Source organism: Poecilia reticulata, chromosome 15, assembly GCF_904066995.2.
Source record: "Poecilia reticulata chromosome 15, P_reticulata-male-v2, whole genome shotgun sequence".
Lineage (NCBI taxonomy): Eukaryota > Metazoa > Chordata > Actinopteri > Cyprinodontiformes > Poeciliidae > Poecilia > Poecilia reticulata.
Window position 1 is genome coordinate 11,013,930 of NC_088844.1, and position 22,253 is coordinate 11,036,182.

General features: G+C 40.2%; 1 protein-coding gene across 12 annotated transcripts; it reads left to right on the forward strand.

Moving 5' to 3' along the window:
• The first annotated feature begins 152 nt into the window (after positions 1 to 152).
• On the forward strand, positions 153 to 21,430 carry LOC103476702 (pleckstrin homology domain-containing family A member 1-like). 12 transcript variants are annotated; one of them, XR_535537.3, is made up of 15 exons: positions 153 to 304; positions 5,420 to 5,642; positions 8,825 to 8,881; positions 8,987 to 9,032; positions 11,454 to 11,551; positions 11,959 to 12,090; positions 13,240 to 13,380; positions 14,175 to 14,243; positions 14,770 to 14,834; positions 14,958 to 15,021; positions 15,181 to 15,270; positions 16,456 to 16,529; positions 18,744 to 18,818; positions 19,544 to 19,756; positions 19,871 to 20,002. XR_535537.3 is itself a non-coding variant. In XM_081616264.1 (14 exons), the coding sequence occupies exons 2-14, from the start codon at positions 5,502 to 5,504 to the stop codon at positions 20,100 to 20,102; spliced, it is 1,284 nt and encodes a 427-aa protein (XP_081472390.1). In that variant the 5' UTR covers positions 153 to 304; positions 5,420 to 5,501; the 3' UTR covers positions 20,103 to 20,235. The 12 variants fall into 12 exon arrangements, 6 of the variants coding, with proteins under 6 accessions (XP_081472390.1, XP_081472391.1, XP_081472392.1 ...); XR_014091134.1 differs by having other exon boundaries at positions 16,456 to 16,496; XR_535538.3 differs by lacking the exon at positions 18,744 to 18,818.
• Positions 21,431 to 22,253: the final 823 nt, after the last annotated feature.

The window sequence follows — 22,253 nt, forward strand, 5'->3', positions numbered from 1 at the left end:
TGTCTCAAAACTTGAAAATTGAAAAACTTAATATTTTAGCGAGGTCACAGTAAAGCGTTTATAAGTCACTCATATTGTAAAATTTAATTTCATTCACATGCATTCCGGTTAGGTCGCAGCTGTAATCCAGTGTAATCAAACTCAGAGTGAACATCTTCGCAACAGACGATCTGTGTCCATCCTAGAGCAGCAGTATGACTGTTGTCTTCTGGATCTGTTGAGATGGGCTGAGGGCTGCGGCGCAGAGGACAGACTAAACAACCCCAAGACTACGTCCGCTTGGTAGGAAGTTGAACGCTGGGAGGTAAACTATGTTTTTCCTCATATGGAAAGCCACTAACTTAACTGTTCTGAGCTTTTTTTTCTGTTAATTTTCCTCTAATGTTTTACGAAGCGGGCTAACCCCAGTCATCTCTGTTAGCCGTGTTAACGCAAGCTGTAGTTCCCACAGCAGATTCCCGATAGTTTTAGGTGGGACATTTACACTATTGGATGTATTTTGTGAGTCATTTAGCTTGTTTCTAGATAGCTAACATAACCTGAACCATTTCTGGCTGTTCATTTTGTTGCTAACACATTTGTTCAATGGGTTATGGTAATCTAAATGGTCAAATGTTAACCAAGACTAGCTCACTATCATTCTAATGCTATTTCGTGCGTTTGGGTAGTTAAACTCCCGGACAGATAGTCTTTTTGTTGGTTGCAATTCAAAATAAATTTTAACTTTGACATTCTGATTGTCCTTTTCAACTGAAAGGAGCTTTGTAATGGCAATCAAACCTGCTGGCCTTATCTGCTCTGTTAAAAGTAGTTTATGGGCAGAAAGTTGAACTGAACCCACCTGTCCTACTCCTGCACTTTGACCTCCAGGGAGCAAGGCCTTGACAGTAAATTGCCTCTACTACACCCTCATTTATTTTATTAGTGCTTTTTTTTTTTTTAGAGGCGTTCTGATGCCAAATACACATTCACCATAGTCTGCTAGTGATAGCAAATTGGAAAGGTAAAAAATAAAGTCTTTTTGAAATTCATAACCCACCATGCTAAGTACTAAAATATCAAGTTGACAACAACCCTCTTCAGTGTGGATGCTCCTGTTAAGAGAAAAAGACTCGAGACTAGCTACATTGAGTATCATTGACGTGTTAAAACGTCACTTTGGAGAAGGTATAGATAACAAGAAGACTGGACAAACAGAGCACAAAATGTACACAAGTTAATCAATCAAGTTTACAGACCTTACGTTGGCTGTGGAAAGCTTTACCAACATAGGATTGTTCATCAACTACAAAATTCTGATTGGCGGAGCTTTAGTTTTTAATCAAATCTCTCTTTCAGAAGTAATTATCAGTTTTTTTTGGAAAGAGAATAAGGACAACCGAATAGGCAGATTTTACTGTCAGATCTTCTGTGATCTGTATTAACCCTCTTGTAATAAAATCACTAAGATCTGATCCCAGGACAGGCTTATAATGAGGGGAAAAAGTAAGAAAAAAAAAATCAATCGGTCAGCAGTCAGAGAGAGGACCTGTCCGAATGAAGTAAAGCTGTGAGTACAGATTGCGTGCCATGCCGCTTCGCTGGTAAATCAGGAACTCTTCTAAGCGATTCGCAGAATATGATATTTACTCACTTTAAAAGTTGCAAATATGTACAAACCAAAATATAAACAGACTGATGCCAACTAAATCTGTGAACATGATAATTGTCACTGTTTGCTTCAGCTGTTAACACCCACAGCAGCAGCAGCAGTAATGCTTTGGGCATTAGAGCCACGTTTTGGATCAAACACATACGGTTGATTCTGAAATGCAACTCGAATGATTTGGAAACGATATTGAAATGTGTTGTTCCCCCATAACATTGTGTTCCAGAATCAGCTGATTAGCTTGATTCATGTGCTTCTTGTGATGTTGCTAACCCAAAAACACACAAGGATCAAGGATTTTTTTTTGTGTGTGCAATTACAGAAACAACAACCAAACATATTTTGTGAACTGCTGAAGTGGAGATTGATCATCCATTTCTGATGACATGGATGATTTCTGAGCTCTTATTTTTTACTCTCAGTGAACATCTACAACAATACATGCCTGGATGGTGTCTTTAAAATAGCTAAATATTTTTATGTAATGTATAATATTGTGATGATTTTAGGAATACCTTTAAACACTGTTGCTAAAGTATCACCAAATAAGCCCTTACTACTAGTTTTCTTTTTTCATTGTTGTTGAAAACAACTTGAAAACAAGTTTTAGTGTTAAGTTTGCCCATAATGAGAGACTAGAAGTATCAAAAGTGGGTAATGTTTTTTTTTTCCTTTCTTTCTTGACAAAAGACAAAAAAATAAATGTGAATTTCTCCTGGAGTCTGAAATGCGGCTACAACCAGGCAGGTTGTCAAACATTTTCTTGGCTGGGTTCCTTTAGTAAAGAATTTGTTACATGAAAATTGGATGGAAGCAACATACTTACTAAGCTAGTCTGATCAAATCAATGTCTTATCATAGTTAGACTATGTGGGTGTGTAAAGCAGATTAATATTCTCAGATGTGTTTTATTTCATGCTCCTTTTATTAGAGAAACCATTTTTTGTTTTTGTTTTTAAAATGTCTCTTGCAAAGAACCCTTCTTGGTAGAAAGAAAACATACTATTAGGCACACATAAGTGTGTGCCTAATAGTATGGTAAAATGACTGAGACTTTTTCCACAGAAACTCTGTTTAGTCATGGCTACAAAAATTCCTGACACAAGTGACGTCTTTCACCATGGGAAATATCTTTATATTCCAATTAATCAGCCAGATATCAGAGTTGATCCATTTTCCCCTCCGGCCAAATTTGTTTCAAATTTCACTCTTAATAGAAAACCGAGAAGTGTGAAAATAACTTACTATGCATCAGGGTTTTAAGATCATGTCAGTGGTTGTAGTTCTGATCTTGAAAAGACTCATTAAATGTGCGCTAAATAGAAAGTGAAAGACTTTAATGGAAAGAAAGGGTCTTTTTTTCTTTCCACCAAACCGGTTTCATTTCTAAACCGATGCTTTCTTTCTGCAAACACTGACCCAGAAACGCAGCTGCTTCATCAGCACCAAGTCTTTCTTGGGTCAGACGGAGGAAAGAACCACTGTCGCCTACACCTCAAGTGGGGCTCATGGAAACCAACAACCTGTTATTTGTTAAGAGGGCTGAGTCTCAAGCTATAAATATGATCAGCCTTAAAAAAAAAATAAGGCCGATCATATTTATAGCTGGTAATAAATAAATAATGGGGTTTGTTAAACTGAACTCCACGTCTGTATAAAAAGAAATACAAGACATTGTAAGCTACATAACAATGTTTCACAAAGCCGACACTTTGGAAAATGAAACTTGTTCAAATGAATCAAAATATTTCCATCTTATATTTTGTTGCTAAGTTGGCGTGGTAGGTTGCCATGGATTCTGACCAGCTTGTTTTGTCACCTTCAGTCTGGGTGTTCAAATAATAAATTATTTTAAAGCAAAAAATCCTCTTGAATTAACACCACTTGGTGAAATGTGGAGACTAATTCATATACAATTTTGTAATTTGGGGTTGCTGGTCCCCTTCACAGTTTGGTACTGTATAGTTTTGATTCTTTGTACCAGACTTGTTTTTGGGTGTGAAGTGGAGCCAGCCGGTGTAATTGTCCTTTGGCTTTTCCTGTTTGTCTGCCTCAGAGATACAATACATCCGAGCAACACTTTCACTTTTGCCTTTTTGACTTCTTAGGAATCATCTTCTCCAGACGTATTTGCCATGTTACTGAAGTTTGAAGCCTCCAGCCTTTCAATTACCAGACGGGCATTAATGATCTGCTTTGCAATATTGATGTCCAGATGGATCCTCAAAACCAAAAATTTGATTAATTGATAAAATCTATTTATCATCCAGCCTTAATTTATACACTTTTAACTGAGATGATTGTGTTTTGGTCTTTGCGGTTGGAAGGCTTTTTTTTTGCCATCACCCTAATCATTAGCTTCCCCCACAGATTCATCATCAGATTCAGGTCGGGAACTTTGACTGGACTCCTCCAAAATGTTAATATGACCTCCAGTCAAAACAAGCCTGTTAGTAAAATCTCAATCACAACTATGGTCACACCTGCATAGTTTGATGTGCAGCCACTCTACACATCAAACTCCTGGCTCTGACTTCAGCAGCTGTGGACCGACAGCGCGCTTGTTGAGTTTCAGTCAAAATCTGACTTTAGCGCAAAGAGAATCCACCTTTATAGAAAGCAAATTCAACTTAAACACCTGGTCGACATTATCCAGTCGCTGTAGAGGGTGCTCTGTTAACTTCCTGGTTTTCTTCCTCACCTTTAGGATTGTAACCACAATCCGCCCCTGGCATCTGGATTCACAGGAGCACTTACTCAGCCCGTCCGCCTCTCTCGTGACAGTCGGTATTTGTTTTGTGCTGAGATAGCTGCTTCTTACTGCGGCCCCTTCTCTCTTGCCCGAGTGTCAAACGGGACGCAGGGACTCGCTGAGATGCTCACAGCCCAGAATCCATGCATAACAACTAAGCCTTTTGTCCCCTCTGTACCCCCCCTCTACCGCCACCACCATCTTTCCCTGTCCACCCACACAGCGCACATAATGTTGCGGAGAAAGAGCCCCTTTATCTTCTGCCTTCCACCGACACACATCAGTCCCATATTTCAGGCCTGGTCTCCAAAAAGACAACAGCTTAAACAGGCTGATGCGACAATATGTCCACAGTGACTCGGCACCCACCCACGCAGAGCTTTGACATTGAGATGTGAGCAGTCACACGCGTCGAGTATCGACTCGGTTTTTTTGTTGATTAACAACGTACAAAGGTTTGTTTTTTTTTTGTGTTTTTTTTCCTAGGGATGTGACTTGCCAGGTTAACAACTGCTTATTATTATTCTCTCTCTCTCTATGCTTAAGTGAGTGCTGAGCTGAAGGAGGGAGTAGATAGAAGGGGTTGGACAGAGGCTTGCCAAATCAGATGAGTGAGCATTTGGGAGGAGAGAGCTCGGAAAGTGAAAAAGGAGCCGACTGCAAAGCAAAAAGGGGGGAGAAAAAAAAGAGAGCGAGCGCGGAGGAAGTATGAGAGAGAGAGACAGTGTTACAGGAAAAAAAAAGAGGCCAAAGGAGAGTAAAAAAAAAAAAAGACGACGAGAGAGTGGGTGAGGCTGATATAAAAGGATAAAAGGGCGGGCTGTGGTTAGTGTCACATGATCTGCTTTCTGGTTGGTGCCTGGTGAGCTCCAGGTGGCAGCGAGACCACAGTAGATGCAAAACGAAGGAAGGAGAAATACAACCACCCTCTCCCGCCTTACAAATCTCTCCTTCCACTCTTTTCTTTTTTCTTTCTTTCTTTCTTTCTCTCTCTCTCTCTTCCTCTGTGTGTCCCGAAGGAATTCTCCCCGATCCCGGTCGCCCCCTCTCCTCCTCCTCCGCTCCTGGCCCGACGAGGCCGGGGAATGTCCCGGCGGCGAGATGCCTTATGTGGACCGACAGAACCGCATCTGTGGTTTCCTGGACATCGAGGAGAACGAGAACAGCGGCAAGTTCCTGCGACGCTACTTCATCCTGGACACACAGCAGGGGAGCCTGGTGTGGTTCATGGATAACCCTCAGGTAAGCGCAGCTATTGGTGTTAGCTTAGCTCTTTAGCTTTAATCTTGGGAAGAAACGAGTATGGTTTAAAAAGAAGAAGAAGAAAAGGAAGCAATTCATGCAGCTGCAGATTGTTGTGAGGCTTCTGGCGATGGAGCGTCGGTCATTTCAAGCAGCCGAATGCCATGTGTCATTTATCTGAGGCGACGATCAGCTTTCCTGCAGCTGAAAGCAACTTGAAGCCAACCTCTCTCATTCATCATGAGCACAGAATTAAGTACGGTAAACGTTTCCATCGCCTGGCAGCCTCACGAGGACAGGAGAACTTGTAATTATGTAATTCTAGCTGACAGAATTGGGAAGCGCATATTTTAGGCCCAGGACTAACTGAGGGCAAACAGTGTGTCTGGGTTTTAGCTGTTGGCCCACGCTGCTGTAAATCATTTAGGATGAGGGTTTGAGGAACTCCACTCACACTCCTGCTTTTTTTTTTTTACTTATTTGTGTGTGTGCGCATGTGGGCGTGTGTGGGTGTGGGTGTGTGTGTGCGCGCACTCATGCTGGTTTTGATCTGCTGTGTATCTGTCAGAGCCTTGTCATGCAACGTTTCCATAAATGATGCAGTGCATGAGAAATGCTAAATTATTAAGTCCTCTTTTTATAGGTTGACAAAAGTTTAAATTTTAATGATGTTAAATCTGGATCTCCTAATTTCAGTAACAGAGCGAGGCAGTAAAAACGATGGTAATGGAGTGCAGCCAAAGTAAAGTTGTGCAGAACTATACAGTCGTGCTCCGCAGAGATTTTTATGGGGTATTTATTTTCAGCTAAAACTTCAACCTCAACAATTAGAAATGTTCCAATCAGTCATTTAAGGCCAGGCATCGACCAAGTCGGAATTGCAGTCTGATACTTGATTAAATAAAGTTTCCATTCAACCAAGAAGTTTTTGTTTTGTTTTGTTTAATAGAAAACCTTCTTGATTTATAGGCAACCTTCAAAAATTGTAAAAACTATGTAAAATGAGCATCATTTTAGATAAAAAAACTTTTATAATAATGATAATTTGTCTTTAAAACTAATTTGAATATATAAACTTTTCAATCTATAAATTTAAAGACATAGTTTATTATAAAATGTCTTTGAAAAATCAAAAACCTCGCTAAAGTGTGTTCAAAAATATTTAATACTGCAGAACATTAATACAGTTTTAAGACTAAAGGCTAAAAATAGTGTTCCTGGAGCTCAGTTGTAGAATAATGCTACCAGGAAGATAAAAATATTTACTGTTTTAGAAATTATTGTTAAAGAAAATGCGATAAAATGTTTTCAATTGTTACATAACTCAATAAATACACATACTTTGGACAAAAGTCTTTTCTTCTTTCATATTGAAGGTAATTTGTTAAATCCTGCAAATTTAGAGTTGGACTTAGAAACATTATCCTTCTGCCCCTTTTGGGCACCTTGTTTTTTTGTGTGTTTATGAATCATTTATGTTTATGACTAAAGTGATAATAAAAAAAGCTTTTGTTTACATAGAAAAAGCCTCTATGTAAATAAAAAAAAAGCCTCCTTGCCATCTCTCTGAGGTTTAAACACTCAGAGAGATGAGTGCTGCCTACATAGATTCTTGATCTCCTTTAATTTAGGACTCTATTATTGTTATGTTATTTAAAACTTATATCCTATATCTGTTAACTCCAGTGACCTTCCAGTTGCTGTCGCCTCTTCAGTTCTTCCGTTTTCTGACAGCGGTACATGTTTGGTTTTTTTAAGGTCAACGTTAAGATGCTGTTCTTGTGTTGCAGCAGCAGCAGTCTGCTAAATTAAGAAACCACAACATGACAACATGCTACCAAAAAATTTGCGCGGCTTTATCACTTTGTAGAGACATTTCTGACTCGACTCATGACGGCTAAAGTCTTCGGTCAACTCGCATCTTGCTTTTGCCATTTTCAACTGCAGTTTGCACTTGAGTTAGCCAGTTTGTTTTTAATTGACTTTTTGATCATTTGTCTCTTAAAATATTCCAGTGTTTAAATAAAGACAGCTGAACTTCTCTCGTTTCTTGACGATGTTTCACTTCTTAAGCTTCTTGAGTGCAGAACCATGTTCGTATAAGAAAGAGGCCCTTGAGTTGAAGTTAGAAAAATCACATGAGCAGAGCCACTATTACAAGAGTCACACTCAACTCAGTGTTTGGTTCATTGTTGCCTGATGATCCAAACATGTCTTTAATGATTTCACGTGAGTTGTTTTGGTAACACGTTCCAAGGTCTGAATTGCTGAAAAACCACCTGGGGAGACATGACGACCTGCAGAGACGGTGTTAGAAAGATGGAATCTGATCTGAGGCCAAGTTTTATTTACTGTTGTCTTTTTGCGTTTAATATAAATAACTTCTTCCACTCCTCTCTCAAACAGCCTGTCCTCCCTGACCAAAATGTGCACCTTGCTGTCTTCAAGCGAGCGTTCCTTGTCTTTGAGGTGTAAATTGCCTTCTGGTTCTTGATTCAATGCGATTGTTCTTCTGCGTTCTGGCCCATCCAGATGTGCAGTTTAGGTTCTCCAATGTAGAGGTAGTAGAAGCTAGTCTTGTCTCTTACAGCTGCTTCTCATTTAGGAGGCGTTTCCTGACTTTGACTCTGATTTTGGCCGATAACAATGTTTTGTTTTTTTTATGTTTGAAAAGTTACTAAATATATCAATAAGGTTGCTAAGTTGGCAACAGATGGGTGGCTATTGTTAACCACGTATATGCAGATCTGACCTGGTGGACGGGTCTGACAGTCAGCCCTCTCTAAAAGCAGATCAAAAGGGGACAGCAGCTGATTTTCAGACCTTTGCAGGAGTATATGCCATAGGCATTGGCAGATTGTCGTTTCTTTGCAGAACACCCATATTTGACCTATAAAATAACCAAAATAATAATGTCTTGTGTTTTGCAAGACATGTACAAAAAACTAGATCTTGATTTCTAAAGATTTGCCACTTAAAACTTATGCTTAAAGGTCTACCAAAAACAAGGATTGGGAATTGTCAGTAACTCCCGATCCGATTGGTTTAGTGATTTTGTGATCCTGCATCGACATTTGCAGTCAGATTGTGACATCACTTAAATCAACATTAGTCTTGTGTCTTTGTACTTTTTATTTAAGCATGTTGGTGCAAATATTCCTCTTTTTGCTTTCCTTCTGTAGAACCTGCCCATCGGTGCAGACTGTGTTGGTTCACTCAAGCTCACCTACATCTCTAAGGTAAAGGAAAATATAGCATCAGCAACTTTCTTTACACTGATACAGTTTCACTAATACAGGTTAGTTAAATATGAAGGTGAAACTTTGTACTTAATCCATCTTTAGGTCAGCGATGCCACCAAGCAGAGGCCCAAAGCAGAGTTTTGCTTTGGTAAGTACGCAACCAAACATCGTCATCTTCCTATTTAGCTTTGGTTTGTTTCATCTTAATCAACAATTTTGATCTAAAGTTCTATACAGTGCAGAGTTCCTGTTGGAAGCAAGTCTTTTTTTGTTTGTTTTTGTTTACAATGGCATTTTAAAAGGTTCTTTGTAATTCTACATATGCAGTACAAGACTGTTCTGTTGATTTTTGTCTGAGGCTTTACTGAAGGTAATCAGAGCTCCATCAATGAAGGTTTTTAAGATAGAGCCAGCATGGTGGACAATGGTGGCTCCAGACACAACTGGTATTGTCTGTCGTCAGGATGTGTAAAAGCAGAGCTGTGTTTGAAACACACACACACACCCTCACACACACACACCATAGAAGCTTAGTCAGTTCAGTGAGAACAAGCAATGATAAATGAACGCTACATGACAGAGCACTGTAGCTTTTAAAAGTGTTAATGAATTGAATATAATGCTGGATCATGTTAGAATGTAATATGTTGCTGTTTAATGTATGATTATATATATTCATACATGACAATATGACTGTATAGTAGAAAAAACATGTCTTAAAGTGTAATTTTTGCTCACATCACTTGCTATAGTAGCTTTTTTTAAGGCTAAATTAATCTAAACATAAATATTCTCAGCGTAGATTTTGTTAGATTACTATTTAATCTTTAAAATATTAATATTTCACCTCTTTTGCCATTGAACTATATTTTATCAGTTTGTACTAAAGCAAGGACATTAACTTCCTTTAGAGCACCTGTCTTCCCATGAGGGGTGCACCGGTAAACCGGACCCTTTTTCCTCAATTTTGGGAAATGTGTGATCGGCTGATACTTAAATGTGAAGCCGACGTTATCCACTGATCTTATTTTCATCAGCAGAAGTCTAATAATTAGCCACTGTCCTCTCTTGCTCTGCTGTGAGAGAGGTTTGACTGAAAGACCCGCCCACCAGGTCATGTCTGCAAGTTCACAGTTAACGATAGTCACACAACTGGTGCCAACTCAGCAGCTCTTCTGCTATATTTAGACACGTTATAGACACAAAAGAAAAATTGATATCGGCCAAAATCAGTAAAGATACACACTTGTTGATCTTTACTTGGTGTCACTCACCTTTGAGGAGAACATGATCGTGTTGCGTAAATATATCAGTCGCCTTAGATCAAGTTCTTTAGGGAAAAAAAACAAAAACTTTCCTTTCTGTTATTGTTGACTCGTCTCTCTCCTTCACTTCCATCCGACTCAATCACAGGAAGTATCGGTGCGACGAATGGCCGACCGTGTTGACTTTGCCGTGTGAGCGCACATTGTCCGGCTGCGTGCACGCCACATGCCTTGTTGAGGTTTCTGCCGGATGCCAGCATCCTAATTGGGACTTGCTTTGGAGATTGGACGAAGTTATTTTTGAAAGGCCATTTGTGCAGCACATGTTGATAACCACGAGTCCCGCTTCCCCCCCGCTCCTCCTTCTGGCACTTAGTGGTGTTCAGAAAAGTTAGCCGGTGCTCAAACAGCATGTCGCATTGTCAGAAAACCGAGATCAGAGATCTTTGAAGCTGGATGCCTCACGGATGGGTTTGAAGTATTTGTATGAATATTGAAGGTTTTCCCACCAGCACGCTGCATGGTTTTACAACTGAGTCAGATCCGTCACCTGACTCGGTTACACCTAGATTTGTCATCCTGGCGCTTTACTTTAAAGACAAAAACACTTACTCAACACTCGGTGTGCCTCAAAGACGAGGTCAACATGTTTGAGAAAGGTTAACACTATAATTTTATTAACCAGAAAGCAGACAGATTTATTTAGGGAGAAGTGTCATTCCGCTCCGAGTCGGAGCACAAAAAGCATGATCTTAATTGTGCCACAGAGTTTGCTTTGTGCCTTTTACTGCTGTTAGTTGACAGGTAAATCAGCGCAGCTGTAATGTAATTTATCACAGTGACGTGGAAAGGAAGCAGAAGAAACAAGGAAGCTTTGATTGGCTCAACTTAACGATCCATGGGAAAGAGAAAGGAGTTCATGCAGTCAGCTTCTGACTCAGCTTTCAAAAATGCAAAACATGGAAAAGTTTGTGTCTCACTTTCATTTGAGTCCGAACATGTGGTATTTAGTTGTTGGGTCTTGAATCTTTTTTTTTTTTTTTATTACAAAGAAATCTTGTTAGCTGTGTGGGAAACTCCCTCAGCTCAGTTTGATTTCATCATCACAGTCACCGATGGCAACTGCTCCGTTCTGACACTCACTGTTGTGCAAGAACGGCAAAGTTTTGGATTAACACTTCATCTTTGCCTTTTTAGTTTATATTTTGTTGTAGGAGTAGTAATGCACTCTGTGCAGGAGGCGTTGGGACCAAAGTTCATTTCACCCTTCCCATTGTTCCCACTCCTGTTTTATGATCTGTTAGTCATCAACGCTGGGATGAGGAAGTTCTTCCTTCAGGCCAATGATCAGCAGGACCTTGTCGACTGGGTCAACGCTCTCAATAAAGCCACCAAGATCACTGTGAGTCACACAAGCACACAAAACATTCGCCTTTTCCTTTTCTTCTCAGTTTTTTTTTTTGTTTTGTTTTGACAACATAAATCTGTCCTCTCTGGCTCATATTTGATCCTTTTCTCTTAACTGATTAAGAAACTCTGTCAAGGAATTAGAAGTGAGTCAAAACATGACTAACAGGATGCTGTATTGTTTTCCTGAGGTCTGGGATAAAGGACTGCTTCCATTGTTCTCCATAAAATGCTAGCCTGACAAAGAGGAAATGGATATAAAATATGTTACACTTCAGGCAGATTTTGCATATGCAAATTTATGTTTTCTCCACTTAAAGTACTGAGAAATGTAGTAGAGTTTAACCTGCAGCTAATGGCCACAAACCGCCCGTCTGTGCAACGTTTATGTTTTTTCTTAAGGTGCCAAAGTCGTCAGAAAGCCAGCAGAATTCAGAAAACCAGAAAATTTTGCCAGACGTCGTCGGGCCCAAGAAGCAGGTTTCCTACAGGACGGACATAATCGGTGGAGTTCCCATCATAACCCAAACCCAGGTGAACATCAGCCCCACCAAATAACCTGTCACTCACGTGTTAAAGGGAAACTATTCTCAGAGTTTCAGGGGGAACATGAGAATAAGAATTATATGTTTCTAGATATTTAAGTTTGGCCAAAACGCACATCAAATGTCTCCTGAATCTTCTCCATTGATAATGAAAGTGTTGCAATCAAAAGACTTTGTGTGTGAGTGGCCGTGAATGCATCTCTTAAAAGACCAATCTGATTCTGAAATTTATGTTATGTTGTATTTGGAGGGGCTCTGTGCTTCCAAAACACTTCTTTTCTTTTTCTTTTCTTTTCTTTTTTCTTTTCTCTTCTCTTCTCTTTTTCTTTTTTCTCTCTTCTTTTCTTTTCTCTCCTTTTCTTTCCTTTCCTTTCCTTTTTCTTTTCCTTTCTTCTCTTTTCTCTTTTATTCATTTCTTTCCTCTTCCAAACGCTCTCACTCAGTGTACATGAAGTTTTCTGACTCAAACTGGTCAAGCTGGGTTTTTCCCCAACTCCAGTGAGAAGCCTTGAAAACTTTTGATTACAATCATTTCAGATAATAATCTAAACATTCTTTTTCATTTTCCTGACAATTTTCAAATAGAAAATGAATTTGTTAAACTTCTTTTAAAAGAGTAACTGCTTAGATAAATAATACTTGTACGTTTTGTTCAAAAGTGCTTTGCAGGAATACAACAATGTAAAATCAACTAGCGCAACAAACAATAACTGGTGTATATTGCTGAAAAATAAAATAATTAGTTTTGTTTCACCAGTTTGTGTAAGGGAATCCTGTTTAAGGTGTAAATAAATGCATGACTTTGTCTATCCTTTAGTTAATAAAAAAAAGTAAAATATTTATGAGTAAACAATTATTTCAAATAAAACACACATTGTTTGCAGAGAACAGTTTGGACTTTCGTAGTCCAAACTGTGTTTTCTTCATCTGTCCTAATTTAGCTCTGTAAAATTATGCTCTTTTAAAACGTAAAATAAAAATGCAGTTATTTAGCGTATGTTCAGTATTTCATATCGCATTAAGTATGCGCATATTTTGGTGAAGGACTTTTATCAGTTTCCAAATTTAACCTAATAACGACTGTGTTTGTATTGCAAAGTTTAAACTTTACATGTCAATAAGATGTTTTCCCTCCCAGCATGAAGGCGGAGACGGCGCGAACCGATCAGAGCGCGAGGCGCTGCAGCGCTCCCACAGCCAGCTGCCGTACTTCCTGGGCAGGCCGGCTCAGGAACAGAGTGTCATCAAGTCAGGCTACTGTGTGAAGCAAGGAGCCGTGGTGAGGCCTTTAGACGGCTTTTTATTTGACTTCATGTTGGCTTTCAGGAAAATCCTTCAGGTCCTTATTTTACATATTTCAGAAATATCTATTTTCCAAGTTTTGACTAAATATGAAACACTAATATACACTGCTCAAAAAAATAAAGGGAACACTTTAACATTTAAGTGAACACTGAAGTGTTCCCTTTATTTTTTTTAGCAGTATATTGGAGGGAGAGACTTGCATCAAAAGTTGATTGGGCATTGTTGAAAAGTGTCATCTATGTGCTACTAATCCTACAAATTATTCTCAAATGAGAAATGAGTTTGTGATAAACACCTTGGATGTGAAAGACTGTAAAGTCTCTAAAGCTGATGTGGTTTAGCAGGCACACCTCTATGTTGAGGAAGAGTTAGAGAAGCATAAAGCAATGAGCTGCTGAGCTGAATGAAACAATTTTCAACCTGATTAATAGGAAGCTTTGTTGGAAGAAACAATTTTCTAAAACCTGTTGCCATGTTGACTGTTCATTCCTACATTTAAGCCTGAAGACAAAATGAGTATTCAAGCAAGTAAGAAGAAGGCTGAACGAAGTACAGAAAAGTTATGATTTGATTTGGACACGTGGCTTTTTAAAAATATTTAAGTTTAGCATCTACTTTCTCAAGGAATCGCTCATATAAGATGCTAACTTTATGCTAATTCTATTGCTTTGCATTTCATTTATACAGGAAATTTTGTTCCAACTACAGCTGCAAATTGACAAGTTTCTCTTTTAATTTTCCTGGAAGTAACATCCGTTTTCTTCCCAGATGAGGAACTGGAAGCGTCGCTACTTCCTCCTTGAAGAAAACGCTATGAGCTACTTCAAGTCAGATTTGGTAATTAACTTCCAAGTTAAAATTAAGATCTTTTTTTTTTTTTTTTTTTTTTTTTTACAAAAAACGTTTTGTGTTTAGTTGCTTTACCTCCCAGTGGTGGGCGGAGTAACATCACTCTCAGTCCCAAGTTTCAGCTTGTTTTATTCTCAGTCTGAGGAATTCACTGCCTTCACATGTCCTGTCACGTCTCGCTAGCTCCAGCCAGTTTTACTCACACAAACACACGCACGCGCACACACACACACCCACACACACACACAAGCTGTCCTCAAGACAACCTGCACATCCTGTACCCTGTCCTTGTCAGCGTCAGCCCCTATTTGTCACGTTTATCTGTGTATTTGGCTATCAACATCCTGAAGGAAATGCGCAGTCTAACAATCAAGAAAATTACAGGCTTTGAGGGAAGTTTGCCATTTTTCTTGTCAGACAGAAACCAACTTGGATTGATTTTAGTAATTATGCTATTAAAATACCTCCAAATAACATTCGTCGTCTGTTGCGGGTGTTTTTTTGCCGTCTTTAGGAGAAAGAGCCTCTGAGGATGATCCCACTAAAGGAGGTTCATAAGGTCCAGGAGTGCAAACAGAGGTATTTGACATGCCCTGACATTTTCCTCGCCGCGTACAATAAACGTCTTTGTGTTTGATGAAGACAGATCGTATCGGCTCTAGATGTCGAATTTGATTTCACTTGTTTCTGGCGTCCCTCTAGTGACATCATGATGAGAGATAATCTCTTTGAAGTCGTCACCACATCGAGGACGTTTTATATCCAGGTGTGTTTTCTGTGATTATAAAATTAGCTTAGCTGTCGCAGGTCAGACTGTGAGATTCTTGAATTTTGTCACTTTTACCAACTACGGATTCTACATCCACTCCATAGGATTTCTCCCTCTAATACTTTAATTAATTTATTTATTTTTTGTCTCCAATAGGCGGACAGCCCGGTGGAGATGCACAGTTGGATAAAGGCCATCTCAGGGGCGATAGTAGCCCAGCGGGGACCTGGGAGGTCGGCTGCCACAGTAAGTACCATTCACTGTCGCACACAAGCAGAAGTCGAGAATTACGCTGACATCTAGTGGTAGGAAGAACCAGCTCATGAGGAAATGCTAATGTGTGTTGTTTTTAGTGGACGTTCTTGAGCATGAACTGTTAATTTCACTGAAGCCAAGACACAACTAACCTGTTTTTTTTTCTTGACAAACTTCATTTATGCCGTATGAGGCAGGAGTTTAGAAACTAAAAGCAGGTGAGCTCAAAGTAAGTTCTGGTGTGGAAACTTTCACCCTGCCTTCAAATTGTCCCTTGAAGTACTAGTTATAACCTTTAACCTCTTTCATATTCCGTCATGGTTACAACTACAATTTTTATTGTTTTTTTTTTTGTTTTTTTTTGGAGTTTATGGAAATCATAAAGCATCACTGTGAAGCGAAAGGAAAAGCATGCATGATCTGATTTTAGCAAATAGAAATCTGAAAAGTGTCAGCAGGTTAGTGACTGGAGAGCTCCAGCTCAAAAGATTTAGAGAAAGATGCAAATGATTTCCACATTTTTCAGGTGACGACAACAAAAACAAACAAGCAAGCATTTCCTTCCCCTCCATGTTCTACTTTGTTATTCTGTTCCATTAAACACAAATAAACTACAACAGAATTTGTGGTTGTAAACAGGAAAAGGTTCCAGGAGTATGAACAGTTTTGCAACGCATTTAGTTAAAAAAAAAAAGAAAAGGCAGAAAAAGCCAAAAAAACGATTGTGTTTAATAAGGTAATTTTGCGGTGTGCTCCTAGAGACTCGTAAATCCATTTTTTATCACCCCCCCTCATCACCAATCACAAACCATATCCATATCATTTTACTGAAGTGTCCTCTTAAAATGTGGCATCTATTAAACAGTCAGCAGATGACGCATGTCACTAGAGATTTGTATTTTGGATCGTCAGCTGAATGCGAACCACGTAGAACGTGGTCACAAAAAAGCAGCTAAAGCTGAAAGGTGCCAGCGAAGTAATCAACACCTCCGTTGGTACTTTCTGGTTACACTGGAATCATTCTGTGCTCCACATCTCTGTTTTTTTTCTCCAGCTGTTGTTCTTTTTTTCTTGCTGTCCTCTTCTTCCTTTGTCTCTCTCTCTCTCTCTCCATCCTGTCGCATCGGGACCCCCAGCCCGTCTGCTCTAATACTGCTGTGCACTGTGTTGTTGCAGATGCGGCAGGCCAGACGGCTGTCGAACCCCTGTATACAGAGGTATACATCTCGAATCGGGGAGTGCAGCGGCACGTATGTCAGCTCGTCTAAATCCCCCTTGCAAACTATAAGTTCACCTTTCCAATACTTTTTTTATTATTATTATTATGATTTCCTTCCCCCCTCTCACTGGCTGGCGCTTTGGTTGTTAGATATTTGCTCTTTTCACACATTGAACATGAGACATGTTCAGCTGCAGGTTAAGCTTTTTCTTCTATAAAATCTGCAGTAGGTGATCTTTGGTTTCGCATTTTCCTAAGATATGAAAGGGAACAGGGGGAAGAATCTGGCAAGAGCACAAAGGAGCCAAAAGGCCTACGTTATGAAAATATTAACTTTTTCTGAAAACATGCATCATCCCTGATGATATTCAGGGTCGGTAGTTAAAAAATGTTCTGCTATTAGTGCCGATGCAGAGTTTTAAAACTCAAGTCAACTTTTTCTTTGAATTTTTGTTTTTAAAATCATTTAAAAACGGCCAACTTGTTTTAGGAATGAATTCACAGGAGTAACGGATGAATAAAACGGAAAAGAACATGAAGTTGCAGATCTCATCTTTGGAAAATTTGCAGCTACGTCTGCATAATTGATATTCTATAACCGAAGAGTCCAGAGTTCATGTTGTGCATGTCTCTGTTTGCGCACAGTACAAGTTTAAAACTGAATATTTTTTAGGATGGCATTGAATGTGTGAAAATGGCTACCATAAGAGCAGCTAAGGTCTAAATGCTTATCTAGTGCTCTTCTTTTTCCCCTTTTAATTTGTATGCTGCTGTGAAAGGATATTTGCTCCCTCTTTTTTTTTTTTTTTGTCACATTTAAATTTGTCAGTTCACAAAGCAAATTTTAATGTCAGACAAAAAATAACCCGAATAAATAAATAAAATGTCCAAACCAACTTAGGCCTGTGTAGAAGAAAAAATGTAATCGTGCCTCTTCAGAATGAACCTCATAAACTAACTCTGATTAGTCACACTTTCTGACTCAATTTCACAACCAAACATGATCATTACCAGACCTTTAGAAAATCACTTCAAGATCTCAAATAGCGACGTAATTTGTCCGGACATAATGAAAAAGAAGCATGAGCAGCGGCGGACATTTCTAAGGCTGAATCACAGAGTTCGTAGCGAAGACGGAGGGGGGGAAACCTAAGCCAGTGGCGAACCTTCCGAGGAGTGGTGAGGACATCGGTCAGAGCAGGTCCACTTCTAAATGGCTGCTAGAAGAAAAAGACAAAACAAGAGAGTGGTTAGCATTTATGCCGTAACCTTAAAGAGGCATCTCGTTTTAATGTGGTCGAACTGAAACAATTCTGCAAACAAGAGTGGACCAAAATTTCCCCCACGGCGTTGCAAATACTTGTTGCAACACATAATTAGGTTTGGGAGGAAAATACTTTTTCCACGTCAGGCCAGGCTGGTTTGGATCGCATTTGAAAATCATTTGAAAATTTCTCTTCATATCCGTTTGTTTTGTTTGTCTTTCTCTGGAGGTAGAATTTGGTTATGTGAAAATGTAAATGTGACAAAACAAAAAGAAGAAACCGGAGGAAATCCATATGGAGTCAAATACTTTTTCACACCTCTGTAAGTGCATCCTAAATATGGCTGCCATAACTCAGCAAGCCCTTTCACTATGCCCCCCCTTCTCCTGATGCTCTTTCATTTACCTCCTTTCTCTGTTTTTCTTTTCTTTTGCTCATCTTTCTTACAATACGTTGTGGATCCTCTGTGGTCGGATTAATTAGTGAATAGAAATGTATCACTATTTAAAAGATTGTCCAATTATAAATATGTCATATGGTTTATTTGCAACTTGTGAGTGGCATGCAGTCGTTGAGTAAGAAAAACAAGAGATCCAATGGCTGATTTTAAAAAAAGAACAAAGGAGGATAATTGACTCTCTTTGTTAAATCCAGACCTATGGGATCATTTTATTAGCACTATATTATTGAGGAATTTGAAGCTGTGCAGTTCATACATCTGATAGCTGAAATCTTCACTTTAATGTACCTTTTTCTTTCTTTTTTTTGTGCTCTTTTTGTTTGTCTTCGCCTTTTTATACTGACGTTTAAATGTCTGCATATGTAGCTGTACATCTATTCATATGAACCTTGCACAGGCGTAGAGCACAGTGACTGTCTGAACTTTCCCGGCAGCTCGGCTGTAAATACTGTTTCTGTCTTTGTCACTGTTACTGTCATTCACACCTTCTCTTCCCCTCCCTGCCTTGTTCTCTCTGCAGCCTGCTGCAGCTGTGTACCTGTCTTAGATGTGTGACATCCTGCTTGTCTCTCCTCTTCCCTCCTGTCCGCTGCCTGTATGTCGTTTTCTTTCCTCTCTCTTTCGAGACGCGTGTTCACCTGTTGATTCTGTGTACCTGTGTGTGCTGAACGCTTAACGTTTTCACCCGTGTACGCTAACTTTAATCATCGAATCGGCGTGTGCAGAACCGCAGACTTGGGGTTGTTTGCGAATGTTGAGTTGCGTCACGATATTTTAGATTTATAAAATTGTTAAATATTCCTACTAATAAGTTTTGACTGTTTCAAAAGTGATGATCTTCCTGAAATTCCCCTGAATATTGAGCTCAAATTGCTTTTGGACATTTTGACTCAATATGATGATTCTTCTGATAAATACTGCTGGACAAATTTGCTGGAACGCCTGTTAAAGATGTGTAAAAACATTTAAAACTCGCATTTTACTGCAACAGCCTTCTCTCTCTATGAAAAGTTCACAGACGTTATGATTAATCTACTGCAATGAAAGATGAATTTAAGTCTTTTTACACATCTCTCCCAGGAACAACAACTTTTTCAGATCCGTAAAGCTCGCAGAGGCACAAATCGTCCCACCGCGCTGTTGTGCCAGACGAAGTTCTGTTTGAAACTCTGGAAACTTCCAGAAGCTCCCGCTGCAGCGCTAATGCTGCCATGTTTGTCTTGCTAACCCTCCGCCAGCTGCTCAGCGGCGACTACTTCTCTGCTTTTCACCGCCTCTGCTGTGTTTTTCTTTCTTCTCCTGCTTCTGTTTATCTTTCAGAGACTGAAAAGTGACTATGAAAAGCTGTGAAATACTAAGCGGCAACCAACCACTGCTTCTTCCAAAGGCTCTTTGTTTTCAATTTCCTTTCGCAACCTAAACCCGCTGACACTCCTCTCTCCCCGCTACCAATACTACCACCACTATCTCCAGTCTTAACTCCACACTCTTCAGCTCCCACAACCTTCTGGCTGCTTCAGACTCCACCTGCCGGTGCTTCATCCAGTCTTTTTAAAATTACTCTACCCTTAGCCGAGATGCGTTTAGTCACTAACGGCAGCCTCCCTCTCTCTCCTTCCCTCCCCCGCCTCCCTCTTCTCGCCGCAGGAACACGGCAACCGTCCCGCGTTCTACCGCAGCCCAGCGGCTGCCGCCGTCCCTCGCGCGCCCGTACCTGCCGTGCCACCATGCAACCCAGAGCGGGCCGATGCTGTCGCGTGCGGCGCACGCCCGCAGCCTGGCGTGGGACAGCGAGCACTTCATGAGCCTGCTGCCGCGCCCTGTTCACAGCCACGCGCCAGCACGCCTGTCCCTGCAGGAGACGCGCCTCGCAAAGTGACCTCCCAGCCTCCCGCCAGCATGACCGTGGCGAGCTCCGAGGAGTCGCCGTGGAGACGTCGAAGCAGCTTCGAGCCCCAGGCGCCCCAGACCCATCTGGACATTGATGACGAGGATCTGCCAGTGAGCGAGGTCTGACCACCGACTCTGAGCTGGGCTTTGAAAGCCTCCGTCGTGTCTTGAGGGATCTCTCCCCCGCCGCCCCTCGGATAAACAGGACACACCGTGAGCCCGGGCTTTGGTTTGCTAAACCAAAGCTGTAACACAAACTCATCGTCGGAGCGCTTCCATCGATACCGCCGACCCGCACTCTTCTGACCCAGCGTTCACCCAAACTCCCGGACTCTGGACGGGGTCCGAGCCAAGCTACACGTTTGACTTGTTCTGAATGAAATTCAGCGTCAGAGCTTCATTTTCACACACGTAGGCACAGATAATTTTGATAATCTACTTTGTGCCAACTAAATAAGGAAGCTTTGAACAATACAAGCTTTTCCCCTCTGTGTCTGAGAAGGGTTTTTAAACTTTAGAGTTGCTTTTTGTTGTTTTGTTTTTTTAAATCCACTAATGCTAGACATCCCGGTTCATTCACACTAAACAAACTGACACTGGATAAAACGGTAAGAAGCCAAATGTATTCTTGCTTGAAAATCTTCCACTGACCTCTTTGTTTTCAAGTGTCTCTTGAGTTTAGTCTGCATTTATAGCTGCATACATCTTAACGTGTAAAGCTGCCTTCACTTGTTCTTTCTCCCGCCTCTAGTCGGTGTTTATAGAGAATCAAATCAGAGGCTGAATCAGCTTCTTCTTCAGACTACATTTTCGTACGCCTTGCTTTGTGTGCTTTGCTGCGTTTTAGGTGAAAAAGCGTTCAACTCGTGTGCATTTTGAACTAAACGGTAAGAGTCACCCCCACACCTCAACCTCACAGAAAACATAAAAACACTGAAATTAGTCACTCGCTTCATTTGCATGCAGATATCTCAACCACTCTTCAGGTGATCTTTGTTTGTGTGTTGTTGTTTATTTACAGACCTGTTTGTTGTTGTTGAGTTGGCAGATTTGTTTTAAATGCTTTTAGATTTGAGTTTTCTTGTATCTGTACCTTCAGTATAATTCTAAGCAGCTACCTGACGGTGTTATTGAAAAAAAAAAAAAAATCACTGTAATCCTACTAGATAATGCACACTCATCTTTATTTTTCTTTTAAGTGCCTGTCTTACTTCAGTTTACTAGACTCAAGCTATTTCACTCCCATTTCAGTCTGGTGTTTGAATTGTTTCTATTTATTAAGTGGATGACTTGAAAGAAATAAACACTGAAAATGTGCTGCGTGGTGAGAGTTGTGCTTGTCTCACTTATGAAAATACAACCAATCTGTAGAGGCATCCTTTGAATGCCAATTTCTCTCTCTGTCTCTCTCTCTGAGATAGTTATAGCTGCTCCCTACTGCCCTCCTGTGGAGAGAATAATCTTTACATTACTCCACTAAGTCAATCGCTTTATTTTTCATAAAAAATGGTTAAAGTTGTTACATTTATCACATTATGCAAAGTGATTTATAAAATAGATTAATTAAGCATACATAAAAATATCTAGATCTACATTTTTCTGCAACTACAAACTTAACTACTCCTAAAGAAATGCTGTGCTGATGCCAAGTGACAGCTGATCTCTACATTGTGTTGAACATTATTTGTTTCTCAGGGTGTAAAAGGTAAAAAAAAAAATAATATATATATATATATATATATATATATATATCTACTAACCTCCATGCATGGTTAGTAGGAAGCTACTAACCATGCATGGAGGGTTCCACCCCAAATCCAGCACCCTGAGACTGTACACGAGCCGTAAGGAAGGAGGCAGAGGACTAGTGAGTGTGAGAGCCACTGTCCAGGATGAAACATCCAAGATACATAAATACATCAAGGACAAAGCCTCAACAGACGATGTGCTCAGCGAATGTCTCAGGCAATGGGGAACAGAAGACAAGGTGCTGGAAGTACCATCATGGGAGGACAAGCCCCTACATGGGATGTATCACCGACAAATAACTGAAGTGGCTGATGTCAGGAAAACCTACCAATGGCTGGAGAAAGCTGGACTCAAAGACAGCACAGAGGCTCTCATCCTGGCCGCCCAGGAA